General features: G+C 44.2%; 1 protein-coding gene across 2 annotated transcripts in view; it reads left to right on the top strand.

Moving 5' to 3' along the window:
• The window catches only part of LOXHD1 (lipoxygenase homology PLAT domains 1), a 150,357-nt gene that overhangs the window by 108,748 nt on the left and 27,224 nt on the right, over window positions 1–14,385 (top strand). For both annotated transcript variants that reach the window (XM_054809183.1, XM_054809184.1), the window contains 3 exons: window positions 3,496–3,681; window positions 6,401–6,528; window positions 10,970–11,087. In XM_054809183.1, the coding sequence (XP_054665158.1) occupies window positions 3,496–3,681; window positions 6,401–6,528; window positions 10,970–11,087 (432 nt within the window). The remainder of the gene's footprint in view (window positions 1–3,495; window positions 3,682–6,400; window positions 6,529–10,969; window positions 11,088–14,385) is intronic.

Raw genomic sequence — 14,385 nt, forward strand, 5'->3', positions numbered from 1 at the left:
CATGGGCAGGGACACCCTCCACTAGACCAGGTTACCCAAAGCCCCATCCAACCTGGTCTTAAACACTTCCAGGGACCTCCACAACCTCTATGGGCAACCTGTTCCAGCACCTCACCACCCTCACAGGGAAGAATTTCTTTCTAACATCTAATCTAAATTGACCCTCTTTCAGCTTAAACCCATTCCCCCTTGTCCTGTCACTACACTCCCTGATAAACAGTCCCTCACCATCTTTCCTGTAGGCCCCTTCAGGTACTGGAAAGCCACAATTAGATCTCCCTGGAGCCACCTTTTCTCCAGGCTGAACAACCCCAACTCTCTCAGCCTGTCCTCATAGGAGAGGTGCTCCAGCCCTCTGATCAGCTTCGTGGCCTCCCTTGGACTCTCTCCAACAGCTCCATGTCTTTCTTGTCCTGGGGACCCCAGAGCTGGATGCAGTACTCCAGGTGGGGTCTCACCAGAGCAGAGTAGAGGGGCAGGATCACCTCCGTCGACCTGCTGGTCACACCTCTTTTGATGCAGCCCAGGACATGGTTGGCTTTCTGGGCTGCAAGCGCACACTGCCAGCTCATGTTGAGCTTCTCATCAATCAACACCCCCAAGTCCTTCTCCTCAGGGCTGCTTTCAATCCATTCCCTGCCCAGCCTGTAACTGTGCTTGGGATTGCCCTGACCCACGTGCAGGACCTTGCACTTGGCCTTGTTGAACTTCATGCGGTTTGCACGGGCCCACCTCTCCAGCCTGTCAAGGTCCCTCTGGATGGCATCCCTTCCCTCCAGCGTGTCGACCACACCATGCAGCTTGGTGTCGTTGGCAAACTTGCTGAGGGTGCACTCGATCCCACTGTCCATGTCGCCGACAAAGATGTTGAACAGTGCTGGTCCCAGTACCCACCCCTGAGGAAAGCCATTTGTCACTGATCTCCACTTGGACATTGAGCCGCTGACCACAAGTCTTTGAGAGCGACCATCCAGCCAATTCCTTATCCACCGAGTGGTCCATCCATGGAATCCATGTCTCTCCAATTTAGAGACAAGGATGTTGTGTGGGACAGTGTCAAATGCCTTGCACGAGTCCAGGTAGATGACATCAGCTGCCCTTCCCTTATCCACCAAGGCTGTAACCCCATCATAGAAGGCCACCAAATTTGTCAGGCATGATTTGCCCTTAATGAAGCTGTGTTGGCTGTCACCAATCACCTTCTTGTTTTCCATATGCCTGAGCATAGTCTCCAGGAGTATCTGCTCCATGATCTTGCCAGGCACACAGGTGAGACTGACCGGCCTGTAGTTCCCTGGGTATTCTTTTTTTCCCTTCTTAAACATGGGGGTTATGTTTCCCCTCTTCCAGTAGGCGGGAACTTCACCAGACTGCCAGGACTTCTCAAATATGATGGAAAGTGGCCTGGCCACTTCATCTGCCAGTTCCCTCAAGACCCATGGATGCAACTCATCAGGTCCCATGGACTTGTGCACCTTAGTTCAAATATCTCAGCCCAAACAACTTGTTGTGATATTGGTATGCACGTCCAGGCTACACTGCTGGTGTGGCCATGGCTTTGGATCCTTCACTGTATTGACATGGTCTATCTAAAGATTTGCTTGGAATTGAAAGACAAGTCCCAGTGCTCTGCTCTAAAAGACCAGCCATAAGGAAGACTCAGCACTGGATGAGTTTATCCCAGACTTTACAACAGTGTAAGAGCCCTTGGAAATCTGCTTGTGTGCAGGTTCTCAAAGGCAACCAGATATGCAGGATGCTTTCTTCTGGCCAGTCACTGACACCAAAGGAGTTAAAGGTTGCTGTGAAAATCTGGTACCTAGCAATGTCTTGGATTGATGCTTTAAGAAGTATCTGTAATGAACCCAAAAAAGCAGCAGACCTCAGTGGGCTCATTGGGATTTTCCCTCCGACTGCTCCGTCCCTGCTTCACTGCAGAGCCATTGGCCTGAGTTTCCCCACTGCCTCATCTGTGCCATCCTGCAACAGGTCTCGCGAGGCTGTGTGGAGACTCTCAGAGGGCCTTTGGGTTTGGAGAAGGGCAGCCAAGCTGACAGAGAGCGAATGAGAAGGCAAGTGTTATATTCCCATTCACCTCACACCCCAGGAATCTGAGAATTAATGCATCCATTGTAGACTTGAATTTCCCTAGTGGTTAACTCTAATTTTCTGCAGCTGCACAGACATTAGTATAGTAATAATACTCCTAATAGCAGTGATGGCTGAGACGGTCAGATAAAAAAGATCACTTGGTTTTTGGGGAAAAAAAAGATACCACAGATATATCACCCTAGATGAACCTGTTATTAAAAATTATTTACTGAGCAACCCTAAATATCCTAATAATTTAAAAATAAAAACAGTGAGAGCTAAGGGCCTCATTTTCCTAGTGACAATACAAACAACACTTGCTCTGAAAATAATGAACTGTAGGTAGCTCTTTTATTCAACCATTTATGTACAGATAGCTCATTGGCATGACTGGCTGACTGAGTTTCGAACATCAGCTGGGATACATAATTATGCTTATAAGTGTGCCCTGGGATGAATTACCCACATTCTGTAAGAGGGACACATGCAGTTTCTTGGAGAAGTTTGCACCATTGGCATCCTTTTGCTGCTGATATACCTACAGGAGCATTGCTTGCTGCTCTTCATGGCCCTTGCCAGACTCAGCTCCAGGTGAACTTTGGCTTTCCTAACCTCACCCCTGCATGCATGGGCAGTGTCTCTGTATTACTGCAACCTCTAGTATTCTTCCTTTTTCCATTTGAGTTTTGTCAGGAGCCCCTTGTTCATCCATGCAGACTTCCTACCAGTCTTGCATGACTTTCTGCTCTCCAGGATGGACCATTCTTGAGCATGGACGAGGTGGTCCTTGAAAATCAACCAGCTGCAGATGTACATCTGCTGGCTCCTGTACAAACATGGAGCTTTTGCAGTTTAAGGAGATGGGAAGCAGAGAAACAACTTGATACATATAGTTGACTTAGATGTGGTTTTGTGAAGGAAGGACTGCTTGAATAATACATGTGGTTGTCTGCCTAGCTGCATCTTTCATCTTGACTATGAAGCTTTGGATAGTCACTTCTAAGTGTTGCAACAGCAGTGGAAGGGGTTGGAAAGATAGAGACATGGGTCTGTAGAGATCAGAAAACTAGCAGATAGAGGTGATTGGAGCAGAAGTAGAGTAGTAAGAGACTAGACATCTTTTCATGTAGTTCAGTCCAGTCTACCTTGCTTAGTTTTGGGACGGGCAGTGTCCTGCCTTCCCTCATGCACAGCAGCAGATGACCTGAGCTTCCTTGCTCACATCAGCTACCTTGTTGGGCAGCAATGGTGGGAACTGTATTGTAGCTTGCTCCATTCCACTGTGGATGGGGTTTGTGTGACAATGTATGTAGTCAACACTCCTAATCCCTCATCACTAGTTCAAACATCTAATCGGGGTCTCTCTGAAGAAATCCCCTCTAACCAGCAGCTGTTTTCTCACAGGTGGGGCATGATGGTGCTACCCCTGAGAGCTGCTGGCTGGTGGAAGAGCTCACCATCGTTGTGCCCACCAAAGGCGTCATGTATAACTTTGTCTGTAAGTGCTGGCTGGCCAGAGACAAAGGTGATGGTCTCACCTCACGAATCCTCAACATCCTGGATGCGGACTGTGTTAACGTTGGCCTCAAGGTAGGCTCTAGGCTCATCCTGCATCTTTAGCTGCTGCATGGACCTGTGCTGATATAGATTGTGTCAGCAGTTCTCATACTTTGTCTTCTACATGTGGTTTGGGCCTTTTATTTGCAGAGGATTTCTTTGTTATTTCTTTAGCAAAATCTTTAGGAATGGTTTAATGTCATTATCACTTAGAGCACTGTTTAATAATGCTGGCTGGATGCAGCTGTGGCACGGGCAGAAGGACCGGGTAGGGCAGAGCAGGCAGGACACAGTTCAGCATCATGTCCTTATCCTGTCACCACACCTGGAGCACCCGTAGAGTGGGGCAGCTGCAAGGTGAACACTTTGCTGCAATCTAACTCCATCATGTTCTGTTTGAGGAGATACTTCTAACTCACCAAATTAGAGTAGTGGAGATGTTTTAATCTCTGTATAGTACGGCTACATGTCAGCTTTTCTAGTATGAGGTAGGGAAACTGAACTCAGTTAGAAACTAATAATATTTGGAAGTTGTTGAAATATGGAAATATTTGTAAGGTTGATCTTTGAAATGAATAACTGATTAAAGTTGAATAAGCAATTAAAAAACCTGTATAGTCTTTTCATCCTTACATATGAAATTTGAAGTAATGTGTGCTATGCCATATTTCCACCAAGTACAGATTGAAAAGGTGAGCTATGTTGATTTTGAATGTAAGATTTATAAGAGAAACAACAGTCTGGATGAATGGGAAAATAATACTGTGTTTAATGCCTGTATGGCAATTTAAAATCTCTATAGATGTGTTCCTGTTTACAGTGAGGTTACACTTTCATAGTACATTAATTTTTCTTTACACTGCTCTTGATTCCCAAGCTAAAGATATTCTCCTGAAATCTTTCTTCTTCCCCAGACACACGAAAACATAACACTTTTAGCATCTGTGAAGGATTCAACAACTCAACACAGATTTCAGTGGTAGAATTGACCTAAGAGGGGAAAAACCTCCCTCAGACTGAACACCAAGGTTAAAAGCTAATCACTTAAAAACTTCCCATCAGTTGTTTAACCTCCTGGATAAGGTTTCCAAACTCCTGTTGGTGAGCTGATGGCTTGTCTATAGATTGAAGTGAATGTTAATGAGGGCTTATATTCAGTCTTCCTTTAAAAGCCCAATCCTGAATAGTTATTTTCATAAGCATGCCAAAAATAGACACATTAACTAAATTTTTTTCTGTGATGTTGGGCCAGAAACTTCTTGAAATGTTTGAAGGAAATCAGGGAAGTTGCTTGAGACATGAAATCAGAAGTGTGCATTTGACTTTCTGATCAGTCTTCTAGTTGAGGGAATTTGGGACTGTTCCCTTGTAAATAGCTGTAGTTAGAAACTGAGTTTAATTTATTTTTTATTTTTTTTAGAGTTCAAAGAAGACTAATACCTTTAACGGCTTTGGGAAAGTCCATGCTTTTTTTGGTTTGGTTTTGCTTGGCTCTTGCATAGCCATACATACCCATTTGAATTTAATTTTCTTCTTGGCTTGATATTCCCAATTTGTGTTTTAAATTGAGTATTTGCCTTCTCATACATAGAGAAACTAATGTCCACCACAGTCATTAAAAGCATTCAATGTGTTTGTAAAAGTTTTTCTTCTCCCACCTGGAGCAAATATGATGCTCTGATGTAAAATGTGTGTGGAGGAATATGAGATGGGCAGGTTACTCAGGACTGAACAAATATGAAAAATAATCTTTTCCGTGACATTATTTCTTTGCACTGCTTATTTATGTGGCAATCACAATTCAGGCCAATAAAACTTGCCTAGCAGTGCACTATTTGAAATATGTTTTGTTGGGGCTGTTTCTTCTTATTCTTCCACCTCTTAAATCCAGAGGTCTTGTTACCATAGGAATGATCTTGAAAGTGGCCTGAAAGTCTTAATGCCACAGTCAGCCCCTGGGACTTACATGCTTTTGAAATATTTTATTCTGAATCTTATCATTTACATGTCAGGAGAAAAGAACAAAGCTAGGCTAATAAGGTGAAAACGCTGCAAAACATCTTTTCACAGATTGGCATACCTTTAATGTGCGAGATCTGGGAACACTCTGCGTTCAGTGCAGCAGCGTGCGTCTCACTGGGAAATAGGATAGCTGCATTTTTCCTGCTGTGGAGAGCATTCAGATGTATAGAATTCAAAGTTATTAGGGATGTTGCAGTAAATGTTGCCCAGACAGACACTGAACACTTGGAGGAAACATTTTGCACTCAAGGGAAAGAAAAGATTGTGTCTTTGGGAGCTGTTTTTTAAAAATGGCAAAAGTTTGGTGTAGTACATAGGTCTGGAGTGCTGGGAGGGGGCCACGAGGAGATGGCAGTAGCAGAGGGTTGGAAACTCACACACTGACCTGAGGGTTGTGACTCCCATGGAGAAGTTTACCAGGTCTTCATCGCTCCTCAAGCATATGGTTGTCAAAATGAACGTGTGTGTCTCTGAGTCTATCATCTAAGCTGAGAAAATCTGCAGAAAAAGTAATAGATGCTGCAAAGAGGAAGGTCCTGTAGCAAGCTGCAGTCTCTAACTTTGCCTCGGAGAACCACGGTGTGGAGAGAACCCAAGCAGCCGTGTTGTAACCATTTCTGGCAAAGCAGCACATCTCTGCAGAGCCTGTCTAACATTTTGTCCAGGCTTTTGTGTGGGTTAAAGACAGCTGTTTGAATGAGACCTTCTGGTTGTTTCAAATCCTCACCAGATCCTCTATGAAGTCACGGTTGTGACTGGAGACATCGAAAGCGGCGGTACTGACGCCAGTATTTTCGTGACTGTCTTTGGATCCAATGGGAACACTGAGGAGATGCAGCTGGATAAAAATGGAGACAGGTACAGTAACTTTGTCATTTTCGTCAGCTAGAAGTGGAGTGATAACAGATTCTGGTGTCAAGTCAAGAAGTACTTGAGGCTTTGATCATGCTCCCACTGAAACATAAAGATAAATGCCCATTGACTTTATAGATTCAGAACTGGGCCCCTTGTGTTATTATAAGGTATTTAGCAGAGTGGAGGAAAGGAGAGCCCTTTGTAGCCAGAGGAATCAGGCTTTGTCATTTGCAGAAATTTTGCTTGACCAGTTCCTCATGGCTTTAGAGATGAGCATTGAGAACAAAAATATGAATTTTGAAGTCTTGCATCAGCTCCAAGAGGAACTGTGGACATCGCATGAAACCACAGGTGCAATTTCTGCAAAATGCATCTTTTGTGGAAAAAAAAGTAATTTAATTTAAACATCATTTAATGGGAATGCATTAGTAACTGCACAATGAAAGAAAGACAAACCAACATGCATATACCTGCCTTGGGAAGTGCCTGTGATGGGAAGGTGCTGACTCTCCTCCATCTGCTCCTCTCGTTCGCTGAGCTGTCCAGATGTGAGCCAGCTTGGTCCAGAAGCTGCGTAGGGGCTGCCAGGGCCCTGCTGAGAAGTGGGCTTCTTAGCTTGGGCTGTGTGCCACACTAATGTAACCGCGTGGTTTTGGAACCGGAGCTGGCTTGTCTGCAGCTGGCACAAAAGGGACACGTGATGACATCTGTCTGCCCAGATGTGGCCTTACGGTGCAGAGAGGCTGAAATGGGCTGTGGGCTGCATGGACTGCCTCACTGCATGCTCTGATTTTGCTAAAGAAGTGAAATATCCTGTTTTCTTCAGCAAAAACAGCTTTCAAAGACTGTAACCCTAGTCTGACGCCAGCACTTCCGTAAGCGAAAAAACCCCACGTGCCACCAGCCCATTTCTTAACGCTTTCCTGTTCCTTCCTAGCACCTCCCTCGGTATTTGGCATGCTCAAGAGCGAACATGGCACCAACCATCTTTCAGAGATGGGCTTCATCAGACTTAAGTTTAATTACTTGACTACCTCTGATCTTATTCAGCAAAGCATCTACAGAGCGTCAGGAGGGCTGGAACATTTGGCCCCGTGGTTTGAGCTCAGCTTGCCTAGGTGATGCTGGACACTTTTCCCAGCCTCCTGGTGATGCAGTTCCTCTGCCGCAGCTTTGTGTATCACGTGTGGGCTGGATAATTGAAGATAAGGCTCCCTGCATAGAGATGTTTTCGCAAGGGATGTTTTACTTGCAGCTGTCATAGCAGAGTGGGTGTCTGGGCAACCATGTTCAGCTAAGCTTGAAACCTTCATGTGTTTAGTTAGTAACAAGCAAAAGCCTTGTTTGCTCTGAAAAAAAATACGTAGCAGAGGTGTTGCTGACTAAACTTTCCATGAGAAACACCACTGAGTCATGCAGAAAGACATAGCTCTTGGCCCTGCTCTGCATCACAGAGAGACATCCAACATGCAGGACAATGCATCTGGGTTACCACCGTGTCTGGCTATCAGTGACATCCTCCTTGCAAGACCCCAGGCAATCCTGAACTGGTCTGTCTTCCACTATTTTAAGCCCAACATTCAATTCCAGTAGGTGGGAAAACGAACCACGACTGTGTTTGTATTTAAAAGTAAAGCAAAATTCACATCAGGGTACATCAGCCAAAAGTCTCTAAAGGAGACCAAGACATGTCCAACCCCTCAAGAGAGAGACTGCAGTTTCGCTTCAACTGGCCAGGCAAGTGATATCCCTAAACTATGTGGCCTATAAAAAACCACCACATTTTTCTATGCAGGTGGGATGGATAACCTCTGCTATAAGGCTATGAAAACGCAATAAAGGAGGGCCACACAGTTTCTATGTTATTAGTTGCTTGGGCTGTCTTCTCTCAGTAGAATATCTGCAAAAGGTGATGAAAACTCATTGGGGCTGTATAAAGAAGAAGATGTAAAACACAGCTATTAACGTTCGTATCCCCAAGATGCTCTGCTATCCTTTGGGGATGTACCGGCACATCTCTGCTAGCTGAAGGCACTCTGTATCACACCTCCAACTGCACAGAGCTCTTGTCATCTCGTTAGCACCCTCTGCAGATGACATGCATGTCCCCAAATACGCATACTGCCTGTTTCCACACCACTCCCACCAGTCTTCATCCAGCTGTTAACAACACAGACTTCCCTGGCTCTTGTTTTGCATGGAAATCTCACCAGCCTGTGGACCAGCAGCGAGGGATGGGTGAGAGCCGCTGCAACCAAATTGTAAAAGGCACTTCATCTTTATTGGGGCCATCCAGTGACAAGTCACTCACAGCAGCTCAGTGCATTATGAAGAACTGTCTGTATAACCTGCCGCAGATTTAAGGCAATTTTAGCTACATTACTGTTATTGCCAAGACCTCTGGGCAATAGAAATATTTATAAGTGCAGGCATGGGTAGGAAAGCTTAATGAAATCCCTTAGATGAATGCTTCAGTGTCCTGGAAAAGGAATAGTGGCAGTCAGCTTGTCTGGATGCTTCTTCCCTTTTCAATTTTCTTCAGGCTTATGTTCATATAAATTAGGGATAGAAAAGAGCTCTTGGGTCACCCAGTTTGTCACTTCAGCAATAGTTTCTATCTAGTACAATGACTTCTTGGAAGTAGCAGGTGGGTATCAGCCTTACAACCTGTAAACAGGGCATTTACTGAAGATAAAGAATGGTTTATTTTGCTGACTGCCTGTTTAGCTTAGAGTTTCTCAGTGTGGAAAGAAGCAAAATGACAGACTTCTGTGAAGCTTTGTGAGTAATAGTGATTGTAATGAAAACTGATCATAGGATCATGGGATAATTCAAGCTGGAAGGGTCACACTTTTTTTTTTTTTTTTTTTTTAAAATAGAAGTGGAAATTGATCCAGTCCAGGCACAAAAGCACAATCTCTTTCTCACAGTGAGACCAGCTATCTTGGTATCTGGTACCACAGAAAGACAAATAACAAGACAGGGGAGTTTTTCAAAGAGCAAACATAACCCTTAATAACTAAAAATGGACTGGGACCAAAAGACCCTATCCGAACACCTCTGGGAGTGCAGGGAAAGCAGTGCCTGGATGAAAACTGAGAGGCTGGAGCCAATCCCTATTGCTAACATCTGCAGCCATGCGGGCTCAGATAATGGTGTGAGGGTAATCACATTCATGCTGCAGGGTCTAATCGGAGCAGGGGTTGGTAAAGAAATGTTTTTTTCTCTATATCCTGGCACTGCACAGCTATAGGAGGCTGGGTACACTGCCAGGAAAGAGATGTTGTCATTATAGATTGTCTATGTTATGGTCGTGCCCACAGTTTGCAGAGCTCTCTCCAAACCTCTCATCAGGCTCAGGTAACTCACAAGGAGAAGTCTGCACAAGGAAGGAACCTCAACAGCACAGTGGTCCTGGTGGTGCTTGGTAGACCCCCTGGATTTGGCTGCTCTTCTACTTAGCAGGGGTTGGATTTCCATCTCCAAGCCCACAGCAGGTCTGCCAGAGGATTTTTGGGGCAAACCTAGAAAATACACTTGCTCCAAACAGAGTAATATTGAGCCTGAGACAGCACTTTCACTGGAGCAAAGCTTTCTTCCTAGCATCATTGATGCTATGAGGGAGGTAAGGTAGCTGCGGTCCTAGCCAGTGTAATATCTTCTTCAAGAAGCATATGTTAGCTGTTTTTCTCTTCTTCCTGCTTTCGGCTGATTGCTATGGATGAGCAGTTCCTACACACCCTTGTGCCTATATACAGCAGCCAAGCATAGGGTAAGATCTTTCATGCAATGTTACACAAACCCACGCTGGTTCTTACCAAAGACGGAGCTAGTTTGCAAAGCCAAATTCCCCAAATTCAGGACGGGAGTGCAGGACGGTTGGTTTGTGCTCCTTTCTAACACAATTTGCCTGTGCTAACTAAACTTAGGCGTTAGGCTCTGACTTGTGATCAAGTTGCCATATTTAGCTGAGCTGCAGCAACTGTCTATCACCACAGCAAATGCAAAGTTACATGTTGCATCTTAGCAAAAGAAGATTAAGCAAAATTGCTTTGCCTTGTAGCTGGGATGGGCTAAGGGCAGGCACATGGGCAGATGCCAGGAGGAAGGCAATGTGCCGAAACCTGACTGTGAGTGTCTATTTTTCTGGTTATCACAGAGCGATAACGTATGCTGCAGGCTGCCTGGAACGACTCCAGGTGCCTCGTATGGGCATGATTTTCCAGGGGCTGAGGAATCCCTGTCAAATCTGCACTGAGCTGTCTTGCCAAAAGCACAGTAGCTAGTGATTGCAGGACAGAAAAGCTCAAGTTCAATGAAGTGCACGCATAAACTTTTAATTTGAGGCTGTTGGCAAGATGTGAATGGCAGCATGGACAGGGGATCAAGACGCAACGATGCTGTAAAGCAGCGGGAAACCTCCTCAGTCTTTCAATCCCTCCAGGTTTGAGCGAGGCCAAGAGGACAGTTTCATTATGGAGATCGCTGATATCGCACCCCTCAGGAAGATGAGGATCCGGACAGACGGGAAGGGGACTCGCCCACACTGGTTCCTGGAAAGGGTAATGCATTTCGCATCGCGCGTCTCTGCAACCTGCTTGTGTTGAAGCCTCTCAGCCCTTGAGAAAGGGGAGAAAGGCAGCGAGTGACTTGCTTATATTCATGTCCTGCCTCTTTGCATTTGGTTTCTCATGGTGCTTTCCTGCTGGAACTGAGTCAAAAAAGAAGAGAGCAAGGGCAAAAGCTGTGCTGTAAAGCTTTACTACAGTCTCTGCTCTGCTGTTAGATCTCACTCTCCCTCCCTGCAAAACAGCCTTGGCTTGCTACTAGGGGACTGGCAATATTTTCTGGTCCCCAGGATGTGCCCTCAGCTCCTGCTCTGTCCCTGTGGGAGGGACAGCTACTGTGGGCCTGGGCTGGGTGGGACATTTCCAAATAATCCGTCCTTTCAGGTGAAGCATCCCATCTCTCCCCTTCCCTTCTCCCTCTAGCACACAGGCAGATATCTTTCTTTTCTTTTTCATACAAGCAAGGTGTCATTTTCTTCTCACATTGTGAATAGACCATGCAAAATGGCTCCCACCGCTTCTGTTGATTGTATTTTTCCCTAGTGTCCTATCTTGCACAAAAGCACAGTGCTTTCCTTTATCTTCTCTATCTCCTTTTTAAGATCACTTATATTTGGGCAGCTAAATGTAGTTTGCTTGTTATGGGGCTCTATAATTATATTTCTAAGATAGAGATGGAGTGATGTGAGAAACACATCTCTGCCATGTTTATTAAACATGCTTTTTCTGGAGCAGATATCCTGCTGGATTTCTGTATCTTGTCTTTTTTACGAGAATAGTTTAAGACCCAATAGCTTAACTCATGATCAGAAAAAAATAGTGCATGATATTTTTATTGGGTCTTTTATCCTTTTCGACTAGTCTGAAGCTGTCCTTCTTTTTCCCATCAATAACGTGTTTCTAAACACTGGTCCTAGGTGGCCACCGGTTTCCAGTGAAGTGATGAACTGCTCTTCACCTCCATTAGCATGGGCTAAAAATCATTTCTGTCACGCGGTGCCTTTTTTACTTGAGCATTGTCACTTCTAACTTTTTGCTCAGCAACTTTTTTCTTCTGCAACTTTCCAAAGCATTAGACCTCCAGCATATATCTTCTGAATAGATGCCACAGACACACAATTTTTCTCTCTGTGCCTAAGGAATAACTCAATCTGTTCTCTGATTTGATTCAGTCATCTTGGTCAAACTTCCTTTGCCAGTTCCCCCATACTTTCCCCTGAGTTTTATAAATCATGTTCATATAAAATGAAATCAAATGAAGCTTATTCATCCAGAGACATTCCAGATCTTACAGTCATGAATTAGCAATCGCTCAAAGGCAAGGGACAGCAGTACCTCTAGTGGTAGGTAGCACCTCCCCACCTTCCTGTTGCCAACTCCATCCAGTCGTTCCAACGCCTCAGCCTGATGGACTGTCCCACCTAAAGCAAGCCTTTCCCAGGGAAACGGGCAAAAAGGGCTCATCCGATGGGTTTATAGCCCTCTCACAGCTCTACAGAAGCAACAGGCAGACCGTGCATGCAACTATCTGAGACCAGGATGTTAGAAGCATTTGAAAATCGTACCTAGTTTCTACTTTTCTTTGAGAAACAGCACGGAGGATCTTCTAACTCCAGTGGTGCACAGAGAACTTTATTTATTAGTTTTCTTTCCCACTTTCCCTGCTAAGGTAAACATAGCGTTTGCATTCCCAGGTGGAGAGTGAGGACAGGAGTGCTCTGGAAGAGGGGAGGAAGGATTTGTGTTCTCTGATTTGTATTCCAGCCTTGAAAACTCATGTAGCCTGGTGTGACATGAAAACTGATCTGAGCCCATTTCCATTTCTGTCAAAAGTGCATATTAAAACTGCATAATGAAATACTTGTGGGGGTAGTGCTAAACTCTCAGACAGATGGTTCACAGTTAGTGCTAACTAGCACAGTGAAATGAGAAGCTAGATTAAGCCATCAACCCCGTAATTAACCATTTGTTGCTCCATTTGTCTACAAGATATTCTCAGTTTTCTCGTTCTATTAAAATAACAATAAATGATCTTTTTAATTCTCTTTGGTCTTTTTGTAAACTGTTGCTGGTCATAATTTATACTGCTTTTAGTTTACCAGAAATAGAAGTGCATAAATACCAATTAAAATGCATGAATTATCAATGATGTTGTACACAGCCAAATGATTCAATTTACAAGCAGGGAAGTAGTCATATTTTTTTTTTTCTGTCTAGATAAAATACATTGAAATTTCATTCAGAATCTCAGTGAAGTAATAAACTTGGTGCCAAAGATTCAAACTGCACTAAAAGTGGCAATAGATTTTAAATGCTGATACCTAATCCTCTACAGGGAAAAAAATGTGATTAGTGATGTGTTGGGCCAGAATGAATATTATTGATTTTTACTATACACAGAACGACATACTGAAAGCTGTCCAAAGCTGAGCAACACTTTCTGATCTCACCACTGCTGGGAGAGACATAGAGTTTGGATATTTTCCTCTGACCTGATGCTGAATCTCATGTTCTTCCACATCAAACTACCATGAAACTGCTCTGTGTTTCTGAAAATTCAGATCATAGAATCATAGAATCACAGACTTGTTTTGGGTGGAAGGGACCTTTAAAGATCCTCCAGTTCCAACGCCCCTGCCATGGCCAGGGACACCCTCCACTAGACCAGGTTGCTCAGAGCCCCATCCAACCTTGAATGTTCCCAGGGATGGGGCATCTACCACCTCTCTGGGCAACCTGTGCCAGTGTTTCACCATCCTCACTGCAAAAAATTTGTGACTTTTAATTAGGAAACTTATCTAAATGGATGCTTTGGAAATGACCTCCTGGGATGGCATGTTCCTCAGTCCACGTGATGATTTCACCTGCTGCCCAGTGTCTTAGAAACCAAGTTAAAAAGCTAGAAATAAGACAGGATGAAAGCTGTCTGAGCAAAATAACAGGAATTGTGAGACTGTTGAATTCTGCAGAGTTGCTTCCCTCAGAATTTTAATGTTACTTTGTGCTGTCAAAGCCAGGCAGATAAGAAGCTGCCTTAATGAAGCTCTAATTGCATTGCATTCAAACATCACAAATTATCCTGAATGTGGCACTCGGTCTTTATTCAGTTCTTTTTCCTTTATATAAAGGAGATTAAGAGAATTTGAGACAATTCATCCTATAGCTGAAGCTGACTGTTACTCTTTGCAACAGAGTCTTTTTGTTTTACAGTCAGAGGACCCTGGTTTTAAGCAAAGACTAATGACATGCAACAGAACCATAAGAAACTGTGGTTGAGTCTTTAAAGACGAAT

Source organism: Grus americana, chromosome Z (assembly GCF_028858705.1).
Source record: "Grus americana isolate bGruAme1 chromosome Z, bGruAme1.mat, whole genome shotgun sequence".
In the NCBI taxonomy this organism is placed as follows: domain Eukaryota; kingdom Metazoa; phylum Chordata; class Aves; order Gruiformes; family Gruidae; genus Grus; species Grus americana.